The sequence below is a fragment of the Neomonachus schauinslandi genome, chromosome 10 (genome assembly GCF_002201575.2).
Source record: "Neomonachus schauinslandi chromosome 10, ASM220157v2, whole genome shotgun sequence".
Lineage (NCBI taxonomy): Eukaryota > Metazoa > Chordata > Mammalia > Carnivora > Phocidae > Neomonachus > Neomonachus schauinslandi.
The window spans coordinates 97,823,924-97,844,012 of record NC_058412.1 but is presented as its reverse complement, the minus strand read 5'-3'; the positions used below and the strand labels follow the sequence as shown (position 1 = coordinate 97,844,012).

The 20,089-nt window shown below is 37.7% G+C and overlaps 1 protein-coding gene across 1 annotated transcript in view; it reads left to right on the top strand.

Moving 5' to 3' along the window:
- MACROD2 (mono-ADP ribosylhydrolase 2) overlaps positions 1–20,089 on the top strand; it is a 2,055,604-nt gene that overhangs the window by 1,220,764 nt on the left and 814,751 nt on the right. The window contains exon 6 of the mRNA XM_021700726.1: positions 16,340–16,461. Coding sequence (XP_021556401.1) covers positions 16,340–16,461 — 122 coding nt within the window. The remainder of the gene's footprint in view (positions 1–16,339; positions 16,462–20,089) is intronic.

Genomic DNA, 20,089 nt, shown 5'->3' with positions numbered 1-20,089 from the left:
TGGAACAAAGACCTTATTATTATCTTCCTTGAAAAAGTCATATTGTCTATCTGGACCTCCACCTCCTCTCATCCCTGCTACTGAAGCATTAGAAATGCCATGTATTTGACTCACTTCCTTCTAAGATGTGTTCTCTTTTGGTTCATTCTAAAATGATGTGAAATGTTGGAATTTTGCAGATAATTCAGCTTCCCACAGTCTTTCTGAGACCCCTCTCTGTTGGAAATAACACTATTGTAATGCAGATGCCCCCAATACCCTGTGAAATCCCAAAGATTCTATAAATGGCTGACCACAGGATATCCCTTTTACACAAATTCCAATCCCTGTTATTGAAAATGGACCCTTATATTTGAAACAGGATACTGTCTCATCAGCAAGATCAACCTTAAATAGATTGTTGGCAGAAGAGGGAGAATGAATAAACTATTAAAGATAAGCTTTGCCTCTTCCTTCCTTTCTTTCTTTTTCTTTCTTTCTTTCTTTCTTTTTCTTTCTTTCTTTCTTTCTTTCCTTTCTTTCTTTTTCTTTCTTTCTTTCTTTCTTTCTTTCTTTCTTTCTTTCTTTCTTTCTTTCTTTCTTTCTTTCTTTCTTTCTTTCTTTTTCTTTCTTTCTTTTTCTTTCTTCTTTCTTTCTTTCTTCTTTCTTTCCCCTCTCTCTTGTTTAATATAGAGGGTAACATTTTGGTAGAAATGGCTCAAATAATATTTGATAATTTAAACCTCACAATTTAAGCTTAAAACCTCACAACTTTAAAGTCAATGAAGCATGAAACATTATTAGCAGCACATGATGTCCAAAACGTGGCAATATCATCACACTGTCATGTAAAAATGGGATCAAATTTCAACCCAAGCTGGGTGTATTCATTCAAGCTTTGACAGTGCATTCTGTATGCCTTTATCAGCTGCAAAATGCAAAAGTTGTTTAGTTACTCAGTATTTAATCTTAGACACAGACATCTTATTTAGGGAACCATAGCTCCCAAGGAGGCTAGGAGAGGTAAACCAAAGCTCTTTGTAATTAAAAACAGTGAAAAGAAATGGTTAACTCACAGACTCAAAGGAAAATGGGCTAGAAAATAACACCGTAAGTGGTAGTTTGTCCCAAATTCATGCAAAGACCTGGATTATGCAGTAGTCTTTCTGGATATAGACAGAAATCTATCATGCAGCTGAAGAAGTGTGTGAGAGAATAATCCAAACTTAGAAACCTGCAGGGCAATGGTTGAAGTATATTCTAACTGATGTCTGCTGCAGATAGAAAAGGAACATCTTACAGACAATGGATTGTTTCTTGAAATATAACAAAAACAAGCTTTGAAAATGTGTATATAAAAACATTGACCTATATGGAGAGAAAAGGCAGCATTTACTTTGTAATGCTATCAGATGGTAATTCAATTTCCTGTTTACTGAACTTGAAGTGTGCTGTTTCAGGTCATAGATTAGTGGTGCTTATCATATAAATTGGCCAATAAGATTTACAAATAGTACCTTTAGTGCTTGGATATGTGGTTGTATCTTTAGAAAAGAAAATCAATTTAATTCTGCGCATTGGTTTTCTCCTTAAAATTCATGCAATTTGAATATGATTGACAGGGCACTGCATCATTATGCAGTCTGTTAGATGGACTGATTATGCTTATGAATACAAGAGTGGAGTGAATGAAAGCAACATGTAATTGATTCTACACTGGTCTGACTGTTCATTAACAGTTTGAATGTAGCACAATCACTTCTGAAATGGAAAACGGTGAGAGCAACCTATATGTGCTCTCTCATTTGTTTTAAAATTCATTATGCTTATATTTTTTCACAGAATGTTTTTGCTGATTTTTTTTCTTCCTTTCTTTCTTTCCCCCCGCCCCCCCCCAAGGATAAGTCTGATTGAATCTTTGTAAATAAGTCTCCTGCTTTCAATACTTATTTGGCATTCCAATCACACATTTTTCAATTTACACTTTTGGAAATGAAAGCATGCTCTCCTCTGCACCCCCTTCAAAGAAAACCTATCCTACTCCCCTTTTCTATATAGTTCAGACTAATTTCCTAGGATAAAGTGAGGTGGGGGAATGCAAGGTGGTGGTTATAGCTTCAAAACAAAAGAGGTGATTTATAGACTGATTGATTTCTGAAATAGATGAGCAAAAACAGCTTTCATTTGTCTTGCCACACTTTAGTGCAATAGAGCACAAAAGGGCCTGCCATCTCATTTTCCATACCTCTTCAAGGGTTTGCATTTGAAATGTTGATTAAATGTACAAATTGCATGGCTGTTTTCTCAGCTTTCCTCACTTGTATAAGAAAGAACCTCGAACGTATGAAGGCTGCCTTTCCTTTCTTGAATGAGAAGCTGGGCGTTTCGAGGAAATAGCATTACTTTTATTGCTCACGGGGAGATATGATGCTGATTCTATAACAGCCATCCTTTCCTGCCAGATTTGAGTATAGAAGAAGCAACAAAATAAGTGCTGGGCCAGGCAATTCTATGTCAGAGCAACAATTACACTGTGATCTCCAAATTAGATTGTATTTACAATTAATAAATGTATTAATTCAATCTGTCTCTAGCTCTGATTTTTATTAAATCAGCAACTGACTTATTAAGATAATAGGTCTGAGAAAACACTGGAAATAGATTTTTTAATTATGATGAAAACTTTTAAGATTTACTCTCTTAGCTACTTTCAAATATGCAGTATAATATTATAAACTACAGTCACCGTGCTGTACATGACATCCCCAGACCTTATTTATTTTATAACTGGAAGTTTGCACCTTTTGACCCCCTTCATCCAATTCTACCACCCCACCCCCTAACCTCTATCTCTGGCAACCACTAATATGTTCTTGGGTTTGTTATTATTGTTTTTCTTGTTTTAGATTCCACATAAAAGTGAAATGTCTTGATGTTTCCCTTTCTCTGTCTGACCTATTTCACTTAGCATAAGGCTCTCAAGGTCCAACCATGTTGTCGAAAATGGCAGGATTTTTTTTCTTTTTTATGGCTAAATAATATTCCACTGTACATATACACACACCACATTTTCTTTATCCATTCACCCATTGGTGGACACTGAGGTTGTTTCCATGTCTTGGCTATTGTCAAGAATGCTGCATGAACATGGGGGTGCAGATATCTTTTTCAGTTCCTGTTTTCATTTCCTTCAGATAACTACTCAGTTGTGGAATTGTTGGATCTTATGGTATTTCTAGTTTTAATTTTTTGAGGAATCTCTACACTGTTTTCTATAATGGCTACACAGAAATAGACAATCTTATTGACTTTTTCTATGGTTTCTAATATATCTACCACAAGGGTTTTTTTGCTTTGTTTTGTCTTGTTATTTAAAGATTTTATTTTATTTATTTATTTGAGAGAGAGAGAGAGTGCAAGAGGGGGTAGGGTCAGAGAGAGAAGCAGACTCCCTGCTGAGCAGGGACCCCGATGCGGGACTCGATCCTGGGACTCTGGGATCATGACTTGAGCCGAAGGCAGTCGCTTAACCAACTGAGCCACCTAGGCGCCCTACCGCAAAAGCTTTTTAATTGAAAAAAGAATGCTAACCAAAATAAAGCCCAAGTGTCTGGGAAGTCCTGAGATGTGGCCATTTTAAAATATGTTCATAAATTCTTTGCTACTCCTACCATCAAGAGGGGGGGGCCTATGTGTTTCCACTTGAAATGGGTGCGATTGTGTGATGGTTGCAACCAATAGGGATAGTGGTAGTGATACTGTGAGACTCCCAAGGTTGGGTTATAAGGGTGACATAGCTTCTACCTCTGGTACACTTGCTTTTGGAGCCCTGAGCTGTCCTGTGGGCAATCTGACTACTCTGAGGCCTCCATGTTGTGAGGAAACTCAAACTAGTCCATATGGAGAGTCCCTGAGACTATATGAAGAGGGAGAGATGCCAGTCCAGCTCTTAGCTGCTATCTAGCCCTCACTGTTCCACTGCCAGCCATGGGCTGACTGCAACCATGTGAGAGACCCTACACCAGACCCCCTAGCTGAGCCCTTTCAGAATTTCTCAGCCAGAGAAACCATAAGAAATAATGAAATGGTTGTTACTGTCTTAAGTCACCACTTTTGGGGGTAGTTTTTGTTTATTTTTGTTTTATTTTAGGGGGGTTTTTGTTTTTATCCATAGCGATAGCTAACCAGAATCTGTGTGTGTACCAACAATGAGGTTAAAGTAATGGGATTCATGATAAACATGCCAAATTTTATACATATAGTTGTATGTCATTTCCTTCAATAAATAGTCACCGTAGGAATACTTTATCCATAATCACATTGCCATTGTGATATTGTATCTCCCCACATTGATGTGTGACTTTGGACATTTTATTCTCCCTCTCCGGTTCCCTTGAACAAGGGAAAATAGATTAAATTTTCTATATTGTCCTTTTTATTTCTAAAAATTCTTATCTATTATTCAAAATTCTTTGGTTGCTGAGATATCTAAGATGTTTGCCTGTCCCACATTTCCACTATAAAATATCTAGGATTCAATTTGCATTTTAAAATTGCAGTGAAACATTAAGGATAGATATTAAACAAATAGGAGAAAAATGCCCTTTGTCCACCATTTGAACCCTACTTTTATCTGCAAATAATTACGTAAAGAGATTATTGAGAGTAGCAAAATAAGGAAAGATATACATAGTGGAGTCATTCTGTTAAATACCTTGGAATTGTATCTTTTTCAAGAATATTTTCATATTTACAGTGATGTAAGATCATCTTTATAAAGCACAGTAACAATCTTTGTGTATTGTAGGGATATGGTAGATGGGATCCAGGAACTTGGTTTAATACACCATGTACCCTTTGTTTTAATGCTTTATTTAATTGTTGAGTAGGTAATGTATTCATATAATTTGAACGTAAAAAAATATAACAGGCATACACTGAAAAGTCTCCTTCCTGTATTTGCCTCCCTTTTTGCAGTTTCCATCACGACCCTAGTAGGGAATCACTGTAATTAATTTCTTGTTACTGCTTCCAGAGATGTTTTATGCAGGTATTAGCTTAAAAAAAAACCAAAATGTGTATTCTTTCCTTCACCTGTGGGGTATTTTTACACTGTTGGTAGCATACTAATTATACCTCTCCACATTTGTTTTTACTTAGTGATATATCTTGGATATCTTTCCATATCCACATGTAAACACCTTCGTTGCTCTTCTTACAGAAACACAATATTTCATTGTATAAATGCACAATTATTTAACTAGTCCTTATTGATGGACATTTAGGTTGTTTCTAATCTTTGCCTATTATATATAGTGTTACAATGAATGACCTGTATAAATGCCATTTTGCATATGAGTAAGCATATTATCTAGGATACATTCCTAGAAATAGAACTATTTCAGAGGAGTCTACATTTATAATTTTGATAGATACTTAAAACACTGTCTCTGGGGATAGGACCAATTTGCACTTTATTTGTATAAACATGTTTGAGAACCTTGAACCGTGACTGGTGTTCATTTATCTGGACAAAATGAATTAGACTACTTAGAATCTATAGAACAATTCTTAATAGGCAAATAGAGGAATTGCATTTGAGAACAGCAAAAAATCTTAGAGACTATCTTATTCAACTCCTTCTTTTAGCTTGGAGAGGGAAACCCAAAGAGGAGAGTGACTTGTCCAAGGTCACATAGCTAATTAGTGACAACAGATCTGGGACTTCTGACTTTTGTTTTTTTATTTTTTTATTATGTTATGTTAATCACCATACATTACATCATTAGTTATTGATGTAGTGTTCCATGATTCATTGTTTGCATATAACATCCAGTGCTCCATGCAGTACATGCCCTCGTTAATACCCATCGCCAGGCTAACACATCCCCCCACCCCCCTCCCCTCTAGAACCCTCAGTTTGTTTCTCAGAGTCCATAGTCTCTCATGGTTTATCTCTCCCTCTGATCCCCCCCCTTCATTTTTCCCTTCCTGCTATCTTCTTCTTCTTCTTTTTTTTTTTTTAACATATAATGTATTATTTGTTTGAGAGGTACAGATCTGTGATTCAACAGTCTTACACAATTCACAGCGCTCACCATAGCACATACCCTCCCCAGTGTCTAACACCCAGCCACCCCATCCCTCCCACCACCCCCAACTCCAGCAACCCTCAGTTTGTTTCCTGAGATTAAGACTTCCTCGTATCAGTGAGGTCATATGATACATGTCTTTCTCTAATTGACTTATTTCTCTAAGCATAATACCCTCCACTTCCATCCATATTGTTGCAAATGGCAAGATTTCATTCCTTTTGATGGCTGCATAATATTCTATTGTATATATATGTATATATATACACCACTTCTTCTTTATCCATTCATCTGTCGATGGGCATCTTGGCTCTTCCCATAGTTTGGCTATTGTGGACATTGCTGCTATAAACATCGGGGTGCACATACCCCTTTGGATCCCTGCATTTGTATCTTTGGGGAAAATACCCAGTAGGGCAATTGCTAGGTCATAGGGTAGTTCTATTTTCAACTTTTTGAGGAACCTCCATACTATTTTCCAGAGTGGCTGCACAAGCTTGCATTCCCACCAACAGTGTAGGAGGGTTCCCCTTTCTCCATATCCCTGCCAACACCTCTTGTTTCCTGACTTGTTAATTTTAGCCATTCTGAATGGTGTGAGGTGATATCTCATTGAGGTTTTGATTTGGATTTCCCTGATGCCAAGTGATGTTGAGCACTTTTTCATGTGTCTGTTGGCCATTTGGATGTCTTCTTTGCAGAAATGTCTGTTCATGTCTTCTGCCCATTTCTTGATTGGATCAGTTGTTCTTTGGGTGTTGAGTTTGAAAAGTTCTTTATAGATTTGGGATACTAGCCTTTTATCTGATATGTCATTTGCAAATATCTTCTTCCATTCTGTCGGTTGTCTTTTGGTTTTGTTGACTGTTTCTTTTGCTGTGCAAAAGCTTTTTATCTTGATGAAGTGCCAATAGTTCATTTTTGCCCTTGCTTCCCTTGCCTTTGGCGATGTTTCTAGGAAGAAGTTGCTGCGGCTGAGGTCGAAGAGGTTGCTGCCTGTGTTCTCCTTTAGGATTTTGATGGACCCCTGTCTCACATTGAGGTCTTTCAACCATTTTGAGTCTATTTTTGTGTGTGGTGTAAGGCAATGGTCCAGTTTCATTCTTCTGCATGTGGCTGTCCAATTTTCCCAAAAACATTTGTTGAAGAGACTGTCTTTTTTTTATTGCACATTCTTTCCTGCTTTGTTAAAGATGAGTTGACCATAGAGTTGAGGGTCCATTTCTGGGCTCTCTATTCTGTTCCATTGATCTATATGTCTGTTTTTGTGCCAGTACCATACTGTCTTAATGATTACAGCTTTGTAAGAGCTTAAAGTCTGGAGTTGTGATGCCACCAGCTTTGCTTTTCTTTTTCAACATTCCTCTGGCTATTCGGGGCCTTTTCTCATTTCATACAAATTTTAGGATTATTTGCTCCCTTTCTTTGAAAAAAGTTGATGGTATTTTGATAGGGATTGCATTGAATGTGTAGCTTGCTCTAGGTAGCATTGACATCTTCACAATATTTGTTCTTCCAATCCATGAGCATGGAACGTTTTTCCATTTCTTTGTGTCTTCTTCAATTTCTTTCATGAGTATTTTATAGTTTTCTGAGTACAGATCCTTTGTCTCTTTGGTTAGATTTATTCCTGGGTATCTTATGGTTTTGGGTGCAATTGTAAATGGGATCGACTCCTTAATTTCTCTTTCTTCTGTCTTGTTGTTGGTGTACAGGAATGGCACTGACTTCTGTGCATTGATTTTCTATCCTGCCACTTGACTGAATTCCTGTATGAGTTCTAGCAGTTTTGGGGTGGAGTCTTTTGCGTTTTCCACATAAAGTATCATATCATCTGCAAAGAGTGAGAGTTTCACTTCTTTGCCTACTTGGATTCCTTTGATTTCTTTTTGTTGTCTGATTGCTGTGGCTAGGACTTCTAATATTATGCTGAATAGCAGTGGTGATAGTGGACGTCTCTGCTGTGTTCCTGACCTTAGGGGGAAAGCTCTCAGTTTTTCCCCATTGAGAATGATATTCGCTGTAGGTTTTTCCTAGATGGCTTTTATGATATTGTGGTATGTACCCTCTATCCCTATACTCTGAAGAGTTTTGATCAAGAAAGGATCCTGTACTTTGTCAAATGCTTTTTCTGCATCAATTGAGAGGATCATATGGTTCTTGTTCTTTCTTTTATTAATGCATTGTATCACATTGATTGATCTGCAGATGTTGAACCAACCTTGCAGCCCAGGGATAAATCCCACCTGGTCATGGTGAATAATCCTTTTAATGTACTGTTGGATCCTATTGGCTAGTTTTGGTGAGAATTTTTGCATCCATGTTCATCAAGGATATTGGTCTGTAATTCTCCTTTTTGAAGGGGTCTTTGTCTGGTTTGGGGATCAAGGTAATGGGGCCTCATAAAATGAGTTTGGAAGTTTTCCTCCATTTCTATTTTTTGGAACAGTTTCAGAAGAATAGGTATTAATTCTTCTTGAAAGGTTTGGTAGAATTCCCTTGGGAAGCCATCTGGCCCTGGGCTCTTGTTTGTTGGGAGGTTTTTGATGACTTCTTCAATTTCCTTAGTAGTTATAGGTCTGTTCAGGTTTTCTATTTCTTCCTGGTTCAGTTCTGGTAGTTGATACATCTCTAGGAATGCATCCATTTATTCCAGGTTATCTAATTTGCTGGCATAGAGTTGTTCATAATATATTCTTATAATTGTTTATATTTCTTTGGTGTTGGCTGTGATCTCTCCTCTTTCATTCGTGATTTTGTTGATTTGGGTCATTTCTCTTTTCTTTTTGATAAGTCTGGCCAGGGGTTTATCAATCTTGTTAATTCCTTCAAAGAATCAGCTCCTAGTTTCGTTGATCTGTTCTACTGTTCTTTTAGTTTCGATTTCTTTGATTTCCGCTCTGATCTTTACTATTTCTCTTCTTCTGCTGGGTTTAGGCTTTATTCACTGTTCTTTCTCCAGGTCCTTTAGGTGTAGGGTTAGGTTGTGTATTTGAGACCTTTCTTGTTTCTTGAGAAAGGCTTGCATTGCTATATACTTTCCTTTTAGGACTGCCTTTGCTGCATCCCAAAGATTTTGAACAGTTGTGCTTTCATTTTCATTGGTTTCCATGAATTTTTTAAATTCTTCTTTAATTTCCTGGTTGACCCATTCATTCTTTAGTAGGATGCTCTTTAGCCTCCATATATTTGAGTTCTTTCTGACTTTCCTCTTGTGATTGAGTTCTAGTTTCAAAGCATTGTGGTCTGAAAATAGGCAGGGAATGATCCCAGTCTTTTGGTACTGGTTGAGACCTGATTTGTGACCTAGGATGTGATCTATTCTGGAGAATGTTCCATGGGCACTAGAGAAGAATGTGTATTCTGTTGCTTTGGGATGGAATGTTCTGAATACGTCTGTGAAGTCCATTTGGTCCAATGTGCCATTTAAAGTCTTTATTTCCTTGTTGATCTTTTGCTTAGATGATCTGTCCATTTCAGTGAGGGGGGTGTTAAAATCCCACTATTATTGTATTGTTGTCGATGTGCTTCTTTGCTTTTGTTATTAATTGGCTTATATAAGTGGCTGCTCTCATCTTAGGGGCATAGATATTTATAATTGTTAGATCTTCTTGTTGGATAGACCCTTTAAGTATAATATAGTGTCCTTCTTCATCTCTTATTATAGTCTTTGGTTTAAAATCGAATTTGCCTGATATAAGGATTGCCACCCCAGCTTTCTTTTGGTGTCCATTAGCATGGTAATTTATTTTCTACCCCCTAACTTTCAATCTGGGGGTGTCTTTGCATCTAAAATGAGTCTCTTGTAGAGAGCGTATCAATGGGTCTTGTTTTTTTTATCCAATCTGATACCCTGTGTCTTTTGATTGGGGCATTGAGCCCATTTACATTCAGGGTAACTACTGAAAGACAGGAATTTAGTGCCATTGTATTGCCTGTAAGGTGACTGTTACCGTATATTGTTTCTGGTCTATGTTACTTTTAGGCTCTCTCTTTGCTTAGAGGACCCCTTTCAAGATTTCTTGTAGGGCTGTTTTCGTGTTTGCAAATTCCTTTAGCTTTTGTTTGTCCTGGAAGCTTTTTATCTCTCCTTCTATTTTCAGTGACAGCCTAGCTGGATATAGTATTCTTGGCTGCATATTTTTCTCATTTAGTGCTCTGAAGATATCATGCCAGTCCTTTCTGGCCTGCCAGGTTTCTGTGGATAGGTCTGTTGCCAATCTAATGTTTCTACCATTGTAGGTTACAGATCTCTTCTCTGAGCTGCTTTCAGGATTTTCTCTTTGTCTGTGAGACTCGTAAGTTTTACTATTAGATGTCGGGGTGTTGACCTATTTTTATTGATTTTGAGGGGGGTTCTCTGTGCCTCCTGGATTTTGATGCCTGTTTCCTTCCCCAAATTAGGGAGGTTCTCTGCTATAATTTGCTCCAATATACCTTCTGCCCCTCTCTCTCTTTCTTCTTCGTCTGGGATCCCAATTATTCTACTATTGTTTTATCTTATGGTATCGCTTATCTCTCAAATTCTGCCCTCGTGATCCAGTAGTTGTTTTCTCTCTTTTTCTCAGCTTCTGCCTCATTTATCCTAGCAGTTAGAGCCTCCATTTTTTATTGCACCTCATTAATAGCCTTTTTGATTTTGACTTGGTTAGATTTTAGTTCTTTTATTTCTCCAGAAAGTGTTTCTCTAATATCTTCCATGCTTATTTCAAGCCCAGCTAGTATCTTTAAAATCATCATTCTGAACTCTAGTTCCAACATCTTAGTAATTTCCGTATTGATTAGGTCCCTGGCAGTCAATACTGCTTCTTGTTCCTTTTTTTGAGGTGATTTTTTCCATCTTGTCATTTTGTCCAGAGGAGAATAGATGAATGAGAGAACAAAATGTTAAGAGGGTAACAACGACCCCAGAGAAATATACACTAAACAAAGCAGAAGAGACCTGAAACTGGGGGAAAAGAAAGGGAAAGAAAGGAAAAAGAAAAAGATAAAAACAAACAAACAAACAAACAAAACAGAATACGATCAAATATGATCAGGCTGGTGTATAGATCAGTGCCACACTAGATTTTGGGCATATTTTGGTCTGTTAGAAGAAAGTGCCTCCCAAAATATTAAAGAAAAACTTATAAGTGTACAAAAATAAGTGTAAATACAATGAAGGGTTGGAATATGACTGTAAAGATGGAAATTATAAAAGATTTTATGAAAGGAATTGATAAGATAAGAAGTTGGTTGAAAAAAGAAAGAAGAGGATTTAAAAAAAAGGGGGGAGAGAATGTGATCAGGCAGGAGACTATAACAAAGCCATACACTAGAGATTTATGGTGTACTTTGTTCTGTTAGAAGAAACTGTATCCCAAAATTTTAAAGAGAGAACAACTTATATATATATATGCCAAAAATACGTTTAACTACTATGAAGGAACAGAATATGACTCTAAAAATGAAAAATAAAAAAGATTTTTTTAAAATAGGATTGATAAGATGTTGGTTGAAAAAGGGAAAAAAATAAAAAAAAGATAACGAAAGTTAAAAAAGATAACTTTGGAAGACTAAAGAATCATGGTAAAAAAGCCATGAATTCTATGTGCAGTATTCCCCTAGCGTTGGCATTCTGCCGTTCTCATTGATCGGTAAACTTGGTCTTGGCTGGCTGTTCTTGCTGATCTCCTGAGGGAGGGCCCTGTTGCCGTGGTTCCCAAAGGTCTTTGCCGGAGGCAGAATTGCCCCGCCCTTGCCAGTCTGGGCTAAGAAATCTGCTCGTGTTTGCTCTCGGGAGCTTTTGTTCCCGCAAGCTTTCCGTACAGCTTTGGAGGATGAGAGTGAAAATGGCAGCCTCCCAATCTCCGCACCGGAGGAGCCGAGAACTCGGGGCCCTGCTCCTCAGTGAGCCCCCAGAGAAAAGCCGTCAGTCACTCCCGTCTCCCCGGTCTCCGCCCGCACTCCGTGCTCACCCGGCCTGTGACCGAGCGTTTCTATCTCTGGCACCCGACCCCGTCTGGAGTCTCCAAACCCAGTAGATCCCTGTGGTGCGCTCCCGCACTGCTCCTCCCGGGGTAAGAAGGTGAGTCTCCCCGGATGTGCCGCTTTTTGGGTCCCTGCTGGAAGAGCAGTAGCCCGACTATGCCGCGTATCACGGTTTATGACAACCCCGAGCTGAGAGCCCACTCCTAGGCTCCGTCTCTGCAGCCGGCTTCCCTGCTCTGATACCTGGGAGGTCTGCCGCACTCAGGCACCCCCGGTGTTTCTGTGACCCTGAGGGTCCTGAGACCACACTGTCCCACGAGGATTCCACCCCCCTTTAGCCACTGGAGCGACGTCCCTCAGCGGAGCTTACTTCTAAAAGTTCTGATTTTGTCCTCCGCTGCTCTATCACTTGCCGGTAGCTTCTGAAGGAGGCCCCCTCCCCTGCCATCTATCTTCCTGAATATCGCCTTGGATTCACTTCTCCACACGTCCTACCTTCTAGAAAGTGGTCGCTTTTCTGTTCAGAGAGTTGCTGCTATTCTTTTCTTCGATCTGTTGAGTTCGTAGGTGTTCAGAATGGTTTGATCCCTATCCAGCTGAATTCCTGGAATTCAGAAGAAATCCAGGTCTCCTACTCCTCTGCTGTCTTGCTCCTCCCCCTGGGATTTCTGACTTTTAATCAGACCTTAGGATTTAAAGTGTGGTATGCTTTCCACATCAGAACAGAGATGATGACTGTCATTTCTGCCTGTGTGTAGAAGGTGTCTTGGATGTTGCTGCCGCTGGCGGTGGTGGTAATTGAGCCTCTATATGCACCAGAAATCAAATTAAACACTTCTGTTTACATTATCCTGTTTATACCAAGGGATCCACAAGTGCATGTCCAAGTGAAAGCATTATCTAGGGATATATCTCACATATATGTATCCACTATCAAGGGCTATTGTGTCCAACAAAATGTAAATTAGTGCAAAGCATCATTGATGTTATAACAGCTATTTGTCTGGAACTTTTTGTCAATCAATGGATTTTGAAACTACTATTGTGAAAGAGTAGTCTATGATATTTTTGATATTAAAAAGGGATCCTTAATACTCACAAAGCTTGCAAGCCACTTATTTAAGGTCTCTTGTAACTGCCCAGGCATCGTTTTGTATTCCCTCTGTCTCTGATACAAAGGTAAATGTTAATGATGCCACACATCACAGAATAAATCACAGAGATCATCTAAGCAGACTTTCTTATGATCCTTACAGACTTTAAAACTAGAACAGTTCCATTTCATTATGTTCCTAAGTGAAAAAGTATGTGTGTAGGTATTGATTTGTTTTGTGGATAAGGAAACCAAGGCAGGGGCTAGTGAATAGATGGCTTCATCTGGGCCACTTGGCAAGTCAGGGCTGAAGCTGGAATTGGAAGGCAGACTTCCTGACTGAGTTTTATAACGGGAAAGAGGAACGCTTCAGTGTGAAAGAATCACTCCTAAGTGCTATGAACAACTAAAATAATGAAGGAAATTTTCTTTTGGGCCTCACATTGATTCACATTCAGCTTTGTGGATCTGAGAGGTCATCGTGTTGGTCGATAATAACACTTGATCTTGGGTGTTGTAAGTTTAATATAGAGCATAAAATACAGAGATCAATATTTTGATGTTGAGGAGAAGTCTCATTGATTGGCTGTTTGTCCTCAGACTTTTAAATTAAATGGAGAACTGAAAAAATGAAAGGAATAGTTTTTCATAAATTCCATTTATGTGGACAATGATGTCTACAGGGAAAAGCAAAGAAAAGGATTTTTTAAATGTCACTATTTTCTCCTTTTATGGACTCTCTCTCTCTTTCCCCTTCCCATTAATGCCCCTGTGCCCTGTTTTTACTTGGCTCAAGTAAACACAGCTTTATGACCCCAGATAAGAGGCACTTATTCTTGACCTTCTCCATCCACAATATAAGGAATCCAAGGTCATACCTTGTTGCTTCTTTACGTATTATTTGATGTACAGAGGCATTTGGGAAGAAGGGGGAAAAAACAAAACAAAACAAAACAAACCAAACCATGGACTTGTCCTTCAACAATGGCAGTCAGGGTGCCAGAGTTGTCCTGGCATAACATTTCCCAAAGGTAAATTTGTGGAAGTTTAGTCCCTTGAAATATTCTGTAAAACATAGTTTTCAATGTATTCCATTCTGTATCCCCTCTTGTTGATTTTCATAATCCATTGTTGCATACTACATGTCCTGAAAGTCCTGCACTAAGGTAGCTATTTTGACTTAATTTCACCCAGTGATTCCCAAATGTAATTGACGTTTAAACCCACATCTTACTGTACCCACTTTTGGGAAATGCTGTTCTCTAGAATCCTTTGTTGTTACTCTACAGCTTCTCTCTCTTTGGATTCATTGGGAGATTTAGAATGTCATAGCTGGGCACAAACAAGTAGTCACAAAGGGGAAAATGAAGTAAAGCTAAGTACAGCCTTCCTTCTTCACGTATTCTGGCATTCACTTCAAAATGGAAACTATTGTGAAATGTTCATGTAAAAATTCACTACATCTGGTAGAGAACTTGTATTGCTTCAATAGATACAGCTCTTATTTGTTACTCTTATTGTAAAAAATGATATCACTGTGTGCTGGGGTTTTTTGTTTGTTTGGTTTTTTGTTTTGTTTTTGGTTTTGCTAAATATAACATAATCTCCCTTTGTCCTCTCCTATGTTATTGCGGTTCTCAACTTAAAGCTAGGTTTGCCGGTGCAAGAACATCTGCATGAACTCACTGGTGACATTTCTGCCTATTTTGATCACAAGATATCATCTTTAATATTATCTGACAAGGGTTTTTTTGTTTGCTTGTTTGTTTGTTTGTTTGTTTTTAAAGATTTTATTTATTTGACAGAGAGAGACAGCCAGAGAGGGAACACAAGCAGGGGGCAGCGGGAGAGGGAGAAGCAGGCTTCCCGCAGAGTAGGGAGCCCGATGCGGGGCTTGATTCCAAGCCTCTGGGATCATGACCTGAGTCGAGGGCAGATGCTTAACAACTGAGCCACCCAGGCGCCCCCTGACAAGGGTTTTAATACTGTTTCAGAGTTAAAAGTTGAAATCAACATTTTGGGGATTTCTCAAACATCAAAGGATACCCTCAGTATTTAGCAGGCAAACAACAAAGATTTTACCCTTAGTGACTTAGTTTCTGCTATTTAAATTTCCTATGCAATTTAAGACTGTTCCATAGTCTCACTTTTGTGATGTGTTCTTACCTTGTCATTGTTGAAATGAAGTGGTACTGATTGGCCAAAGCAAATAATTTCATTTCATTATAATATTACAGTAATATTAAACCAAATTTGTCTTTCTGATCAAAGGTGATTAGTTGTTGTTACTTACATCAATGAGATGGGCAAATAATCCAGAGTAGCAGATAAGGCTGGAAAACAGACATTATAAGGCATTCAAGTAATTTGGTTTATAATCTGAGTTCTTTCTTATGATCCTTACAGACTTTAAAACTAGAACAGTTCCATTTCATTATGTTCCTAAGTGAAAAAATATGTGTGTAGGTATTAAAAAAATACAACAATGACTGGTTTTAAGTGCAAAAAAAAAAATCTAATTCTGTGTTTTAAATATAGAGGCTGAAAGTATGGATTGCTTTTTGAAAGTTTTAATATAGTAAACAACAGAAGCTAGGTAATTATTAGGGACTATTATGCCTAGCATACCTCATATATGTGAGGCTTGGTAGGTTGCAAATTAAAATTGGTAGAGATGTTTTAAAGTTATTCCTTTTAAGGTTATTACTGATTGTTACAAATTATCTTGGCACATTTTCAGAAATTTGCCCTTTTTTATTGTGTACAATGCCTGAAACTATTGTCTTATTTATAAGTAAAGTGATGTGAAACTTTGGTTCTTCTTTCCCATGTCAATTCAGAACACTGATTTTGCAGGCAATTATTTCTCAGTTTATTTCCCACCAAGGATTTGTCTTTTGCCAGGGTGCCAATTATTCACATCTTGTATTATAATCTGTTTCACTTGGATCTGACCAACAACAATGAAATAATTTACTGGTAGGGGATGCCCTTTCACAATTATCACCTTCCTGGGCAACTGCCTACTTTAAGAGGCTGTGCTATATAAAATCTTTTTACCAGAGAAGCATTTGCATCATCAATAATTCTTAGCTTGCTCGTCTCCAGGCTCCAACACAAACATCTACAATAAATAAAGCACTAATTATGTGAAAAGTGAAAAATACCTTGCTTATGCTATTTCTCCTTCCTTTCGCATGTGCAGATGTCATCCATACTGTAGGACCAATAGCCAGAGGCCATATTAATGGTTCCCACAAGGAAGACCTTGCAAATTGCTACAAATCATCTCTGAAGCTGATGAAAGAAAATAACATCCGATCAGTCGTAAGTACTTTTATGTTTCTTATTTCTTATTCTTTTCAGCCTTTGTATTTGGGAAAATAATCTCATCCAAAATGAGGGTAGGAAACCATTTCCAAAATTCAGAAAACTAATGTTAAGGTTCTCAGTAAGTGATGTGCTACTTGTTATCATGACTCTACTCTTTTGTATGCCCTAAATATTTGTTTAATAGTTTGTGATGTTTTGGGATTTAAAACTGTAGAATCATACAACTGGAGCCATCCCATCTACTTTCTTCCATCCATAGTGCCATTAGTTTTTGGAGAAAGTGTGCATGTGTGTATTTTAACTTAAAAGTTGCTGCCTTTTAAATCTATTTGGGTCTTCTTAAACTAATAGTCTGTAGCTGGGTATGCCACATCCCTTCTAAGTATTATCAATTTAGACAGAGAGAGTTCAAAAAATGTGGATCTAATCTGTTTTCTTACCAGGAGGCTGGCATGAAAGGAAATCTCTTTGAACTAGATTTGGGAGTATTTATTCACCTGCTTTTCTTTTCCAACATGTCCTACGTTTATTACATCTCAATTACACCAGGGAAATAAAAGTATGAGAAAAATGAGAGTGTAAATACTCAATAGTAAGTTAATTTGGGCAGAATCCCTGGGATCTTTTCACATAGATTATAAACTTGGTGAAATTGTGGGGCAGGAAGATGGTTAAACCTTTGACTTCTTAGCAGGCTGAATGAATCAGCATTGCTTAGGAGGTCACAAAAGCGAAGGTTTTATTATTTGCATGAAGGAGCACTGAGTGTCAGACACATTTAGATAACCCTGGTTAGTTGCTGGACTTTTCATGCATGGTTATAATTTTGAAATGCCTTTTTCAAAGTACATTGTTGAGTTTGCTTAAAATAACAACACTTTTTTTGCAAGCTAATTATACAATCTTTTAAATCTTTGCATAATTATTAACAGGGCTGAATATTTTATTTTACTCTTTGATTTAAAAAAATTTTTTTTTAATGAATTGATAAGTAAGACCCTTCTGTCTGAAGAGAAAGCTTCAAAAGTTCAAAGAGAATGGAGCAAAGCAAACTATTAAACCAGTGGGCTGATTTTGTTCTTTACAGCAAAATAAGGAAAAGCAAAACAGGTGTGCACATTTAGGAATAATTAGAATTTTGTCAATATGGCCTATTGATTAAAAAGGCAAGGGGCTGAAGTGCTTGGAAAAATGGATATGTATAGAAGTTTCTAGCTTGGGAAATACAGACCTTGAGACCTGAAGAGAATTAGCTAATGAATTCACTGGCATCTCTAATGACTTCTTTCTAAAGCCAAAAGGAAGTAAGAAGATGCTTGCCCACTAGAAAGAGTGTAAAAACAGCACCCATTCTTTTAATAGGAAAAAGACACTTCTCTAACGATGATGATCTTAAAACAGTCATATCTGCTCTTATACTACTTGCTACCATTAGGTAAGGAGTGGGAGAATTATGGACTAAGTTTAATTGACTTTTATCAGATGACTTGCAGATGGACTAAAGCTATGCTCTAATCATCCTGGGATTGGAATTAGGTCTATCTAAATATCTTGGATGATGATTTTGAGGGGTTAATTACATCTTACTTGGTGCTAAGTTAGCAGGTGGTGCTAAACTAAAGTCATTTCAATATTAATAAATAAAGATGGAGGTGGAAAATATATGCAAAATGTGAAGCAAAGTGTCCAGCTAAATTAATCGCCATGTTATGTCATGGTTGAATGGAGTTTCTATCAAATGTCTTGTCTCTTATTCACACAAAAAAATCTATTTCCCTTCCTTCCTTCCTCCTTTCTTTCCTTCCTTCCTTTTTTCCTTCCTTCTTTCCCTCCCACTTTCCTTTCCTCCCTCCCCCCTCTTCTTTGCTTCCTTCCTTCCTTCCTTTATTAAAGAAGGAAATGGCCTTTCCATTTTATATGGAATGTCATGTTCTTGACCAATGTTAAAAAATTATAATGCTAAAAAAAATTATAATGCTGTTATCATTAAATCTTCATTATGTGGGGAAAATGGAAAATTCTTAGGAACTGATTATGATTGGATATATGTTTTAATGTATAGACTTGTACTTTATATACTTATTATAATAGATGGGGGAGAGATGGTTAATATAAAAAGCCTGGCTATTAAGATGGACAATAAACTTAACTTGAGCTCATTTATATACATGTCACAGAAAATTTCTCATAAACCCTTTTACCAGAACTGCTTAGTGTGTGCTTTACCAGTTGTCACTGTGTGACCATGGATAAGCCATGTCAATATTTTGTAGCCTCAGTTTCCATGTACAAAGAATCAGTAAATTATTAGTGTTATATCAGATCTATCTAATTCAAGAGGCTGTTAATGGGGATCAGTCGAGATAATGGATGTAAGATAGCTGGAAAAATGTAATTCTCTATAAAAGTATTTGGCAATATTACTTAAAGTATAAGTTATTTTCACATTTTAGGATTTGGCAAATTTAGGAGATTGAGATCATTCTTGCTTTGACATCTATTCTGAAAACCAAACCTCTAGATATTTATCATGTCATCTCTTGATGTCATTAAGCCAGAAATAAATTATTATCAAGTATTCAGTTAATACATTTGTAAAGGAAAAACTCAATTTTTTCCTCCTCCTGTGTAGGGAAAAAACCAGTTCTTCCTGATTGTGCATTTATTCCTTGTGAGTCTCCTTTGCTGTTCACACAAAACACTTCACTCTGGTCACAAAATATGTGGAGGTTTCTCCCAATACCTAGCAATTCTCTGGGACACCGGTTGGGTGTCCTACAATTTAATACAATTCTGACTCTGTCTACCTTGAGATAGTGTCAGATCCCCTAGGTTAAGGGCTCAGTCCCATAAGGTTACCTATTCCCCAAACCCCCCACACCTAAACCCTTCAGATGCCAGTAGCAAGCTTGGGTTATTACCTATGTTTCTGAACCAACCAGCTATATATCTAAGGTCCCAATGACCTCCTCCTTGGGTTCAATTAATTTGCTAGAGAGGCTCACAGAACTCAGGGATACACTTAAATTTACCAGTTTACTAAAGGATATGACAAAGGGTATAAATGAACATCCAGATGAAGAGGTACATAGGGCAAGGTCTGGGAGGATCCTGACCCCAGGAGCTTCTGTCCCTATGGAGTTGAGGGGCTTTACCCTTCCAGTGTGGTTGTGTTTGCCAACCTGAAAGCTCTCTGAACCCTGTACTATTGGAATTTTATGGAGGCTTCCTCACATAGACATGATCAATCATTAACTTCCATTTCTAGCCCCTCTCCCCTCTTTGGGGATTGAGGGGCAAGGCTGAAAATTTCAAGCTTCTATCATTGCTTGGTCTTTTTAGTGAACAGCCCCCCTCTAGGGACCATCCAGGAGCCCACCAAGAGTTGTCTCATTAGAACAAAAGATACCCCTAGTGATCTTATCACTTAGGAATTTACAAGGGTTTTAGGAGAACTGTATCAGGGATGGAGTCAAAAATAAGCATTATATTAGAACAAGAGATGCTCTACAGTTCTTATTACTTAGGAAATTACAAGAGTTTTTGGAGCTTTGTGTCAAGAACTGGGGACAGAGAACAATATATATTTTCTATTATCTCATAATATTACATTTATTTAGGC